Consider the following 3,779-nt stretch of genomic DNA (forward strand, 5'->3'; position numbering starts at 1 on the left):
CAAATCTACCACATATTTCATATCCCGGAGTAGAATTTAAAGGCAGATATTCCACTTTAATTGAGGGCATTTGATGTTAATATGTTGCTCTGATTCTGTAGCAGCTTAAGCTCATTCTTTAAAATAAACAGCCCTCATCCACATTGACCTTCCCACATCTATCATGTGTTGAGATTAGCTCCTTATATTTGTGTTTAGAATGTACCAAGATTGTAGTTTCCGTTCACTTCCTGTCAGATGTGGAGGTGCAGGGGCTCTTTATCCATTCAAGACTAAAATCTTAGATTATCCAGTAGTCATGCGTTTCCAGGCTACTGGGGTTTACAAAGTGTTGTGACATTCCTGATGAACTGAGAACAGGACAGAATAGTGCAAAGGATTTACAGGATTCCTAATAACTTTGTAAAAATTTATTTTACTTTTAGACCACAATGAACGTGGAACATGAAATTAGCCTCTTAGTTGAGGAGATTCGGCGACTGGGAACCAAAAGTAAGTTTTGTAATATGTCTGACTGTACAGATGTAGTCATGTTATAGATGAATGTGTGTATATGACCTACATGTCATACAGTTGCAATCAAGTGATATCAACCTATGAATTTGGCAGGTTTAATTAAGCAGTCTAACATAACCTGAAAACTTGCATATGCATTTGATGTTGGACTGTATGGTAGTTTCTGTGTCCCATCCTTTAAAGTAGTACTGTTATGAACTTAAACATTTAAGCATCTGCAGCAGAGAGGATGTAGGCCTGAAATCGTGCCCCCACTTAAAATCAACTGCAAAATGAACCTTTTTTTGGGCTTTCAATACTTGCTACAGCCATCACAGAAGAAAGCTGCACTTTTTCCTTCCACCTCCTTCTTTGGTGACTTCTGTACTTCAAAATTCATACACTTCATTTCTGTTCATTATTGTATTATTTGGAAGGAATTGATCTGTATGCCTAAAACTAATCCAGGAGTTATAGATGTATTCCCAACCTTCCTTGCACTTGCTTAGAACTCAGCCTTTTCTCTTAAGATTGTTTTTCATTGCTGAATCTCCTCTTTCTTTACAAATATTTATGCAGTTTGTGGATGTACTACCTGCTCATTGCCATTTGTTCAGTTCCACTTGCTTTTCAAAATGTAAGTGGAGAGGTACATCTTGTGTTTTGCATGACTGCACCTGCTGTTAGGAATAACCTAACTAACCTTAACATTTATTTTGAAATCCTTGCTTTGTGTGAGAAATGAATTCTTAGTTTCATAGTATGTTAAGGGTTTGAAATGGACCTTAGAGATCATCTAGTCCCAAACCCTCTGCCCTGGACAGGGACACCTCCCACTAGACCAGGTGGTTCAAGGCTATATCCAACTTGGCTTTGAACACTACCAGGGCTGGGGCAGCCACAACCTCTCTAGGCAACCTGTTCCAGTGTCTCACCACCCTCACATTAACAATCTTCCTAATTTCTAATCTAAATTTCCTCTCTTTCTGTTTATACCCATTACCCCTTGTCCTATCACTACAGTTCCTAACAAAGAGTCCCTCTCCAGCTTCCTTGTAGGCCCCTTCAGATACTGGAAAGTTGCTATGAGGTCCACATTGCAGCCTTTTCAATATGAACCTCAAATATTAATGGGTGGGGAAAAAAAAAGGTGAAAAATATATTTTTATGTATGTAATTAATGTATGCTTTAGATTTAGGTAGGAGGAGCAGGAAGTTGGACTTGATCTTTATGGGTCTCTTCTGACTTGAGATATTCTAGGATTCTACAATTTTAATTATTTAGAACTAATTTCCCCTTTGTGCTTTGAAGAGGTTTAATAAATAAGCCTGTGCTTGTCATAGGTTTCAGAAAGTCATCAATAAAAGTAAACATAGCAGAGATGTGGTCCTTGATATGAGTCTCTGGGGAAAAAGGGAAAGTTATACCAGGTAGGAGATCTGCCTACTGTTTATTATCAACATTTGTAGTATGTTCCCCAATAAATTAGGAAACACAAGGGGGTTTACTTCCAATGTTCTGGTTGTGTAACCTTGTTTCCCCAGTAATCTCCTAACTAAGAGGAAATCTGCATGTGTTTTCATGTTATATGTTTGATTTAGATGCTGATGGACAAGTGAGTGTGAAATTTGGTGTGCTGTTTGCTGATGAAAAGTGTGCCAACCTCTTTGAAGCCTTGGTGGGAACTCTTAAGGCTGCGAAACGACGGAAGATTGTCACTTATCAAGGAGAGCTACTTTTACAGGGTGTTCATGACAATGTGGATATCATGCTGCTGCAGGACTGATGCAGTGTTTGTGCTATGCATTCATGGAATTGTTTGAGATGTTGACTTGCCAAATCCTCTGAAGAAGGCTGATCATTCTAAGGTGTTTTAATGTATTTTATATATCTTTATAGTCAAAAGAAAACTGTCCTATTTTGGAAAACATTCCCTTTTGTATGTCTTCCTAAAAATGGTACTGTATGTAAGGTAAAAGATGCCAGATCTTTTTCTCTCTGTTTTTTTTTAAACTCAGGTAATTCTTTCAAATGTCTGGTGGTTATTTTCAACATATGAAGAAGGGGACTGGTAATTTAATGTTTACAAATCAAAATGTGCCATGAAAGTATAGAATAAAAGCACATACTTAAATTTGTGTAATTCTTATTGCTTTGGTTTCTCTTTTTATTTGCAGTCTGAAATAAAAGCAAACTGAATTCCTGAAAAGAACATATTTAAGCAACTGTACAGAAAGCATGACAGTCAGATAGAAATAATTTTGCAGAGTGATTCAGTTGAATAATGACTGTCCTTCAGAATGACCAGATTGTGCACAAAAAGACATCAATGTTAGATGTATCTCATTCATCTCTGGCAGTATCATATGCCTTCATTTTTCTGTCCTGTGGACTTTTGAAGGAAGTGGGTGAGGAGCTCCCTGAATGCTTTCATGCATACTTTCTCTAAATAGCTTCAGGAAGAAAGTGGGAAGGGGGAAAACAGCCCTTTTGATTGTTTTCTAGCTTACTGCTAATTCTTCTTAGCAGGCAAAAATGCTCCCTCCAGTAGGGAGAAAGAGTTGCTGCCTGAGGAAAGCCGCAGTGGGTAAGCAAACTGCTTACTACTCTGTGCTTACACTCCACAGCTGCAGCCCTTACAGTTGCAGGATGGCTGAATTTCCCTTTACTTAGCAGTCTTTTACAAGTGCAAAATGCTTGAGAAGTGTCTCCTTATTTCCAAATACAGGAAATGCATGCATGGTTACGGAATCTCTACAGAGCTGTGTGATTCCAGCTGCTACCCCTTTAATCTTTTGCTTCGCACAACAGGAAAACGACTTGGATCCTGTGTGCAAACAGATCTGGGCTGCCTCTGCCTGTGCTGGCCCCAGAATCTGGAGAGCGGGGAAGTGATACACAGAGAAACTTGAGCTGTCTGGTTCCAAGCCAGCTGGAGTGGAGAAGCGGAGCAGGAGCTCAGCACAGCTTACTGGCTCCAGTGCCCTGTCACTCTGGTGCAGCAACTGTTCTTGCAGACCTGAGCTGACAAGTGCCTGCACCTCTGCGCGCCACAGGCAGAAAGAAGTGGGACAGAGACTCAGGCCTTCTGCCATAGAGGTGATACCAGACAGCTAGATAACCACAGCTTTTTCTTCTGCTTCTATTTTGTCTAAAGCCTGAGTCACTGCCTGGGTAGCCAGAGTATGCTGACAGATACTAAGGGCTTTGTGACTGTCTGAGATGCCAGTTTTGGTACAGAGGGCACTAACCTACTCCAGCCAGGATGTAGTTCTCTGTACAT

At 40.0% G+C, this 3,779-nt stretch overlaps 1 protein-coding gene across 1 annotated transcript; it reads left to right on the forward strand.

Annotated features, from left to right (window-relative positions):
* Nucleotides 1-430: 430 nt before the first annotated feature.
* ABRACL (ABRA C-terminal like) lies at nt 431-2,502 on the forward strand. The gene is made up of 2 exons (XM_009071147.1): nt 431-492; nt 2,098-2,502. The coding sequence occupies exons 1-2, from the start codon at nt 432-434 to the stop codon at nt 2,280-2,282; spliced, it is 246 nt and encodes an 81-aa protein (XP_009069395.1). The 5' UTR covers nt 431; the 3' UTR covers nt 2,283-2,502.
* Nucleotides 2,503-3,779: the final 1,277 nt, after the last annotated feature.

This window comes from Acanthisitta chloris, unplaced genomic scaffold, assembly GCF_000695815.1.
Source record: "Acanthisitta chloris isolate BGI_N310 unplaced genomic scaffold, ASM69581v1 scaffold42103, whole genome shotgun sequence".
Lineage (NCBI taxonomy): Eukaryota > Metazoa > Chordata > Aves > Passeriformes > Acanthisittidae > Acanthisitta > Acanthisitta chloris.

Excerpts from the sequence above, each read along its gene's own strand:
- ABRACL (XM_009071147.1), top strand. The coding sequence starts at position 432 with ATGAACGTGGAACATGAAATTAGCCTCTTAGTTGAGGAGATTCGGCGA. Across the intron at positions 493-2,097 it reads TCGGCGACTGGGAACCAAAA|ATGCTGATGGACAAGTGAGT; the intron begins GTAAGTTTTGTA and ends TGTTTGATTTAG.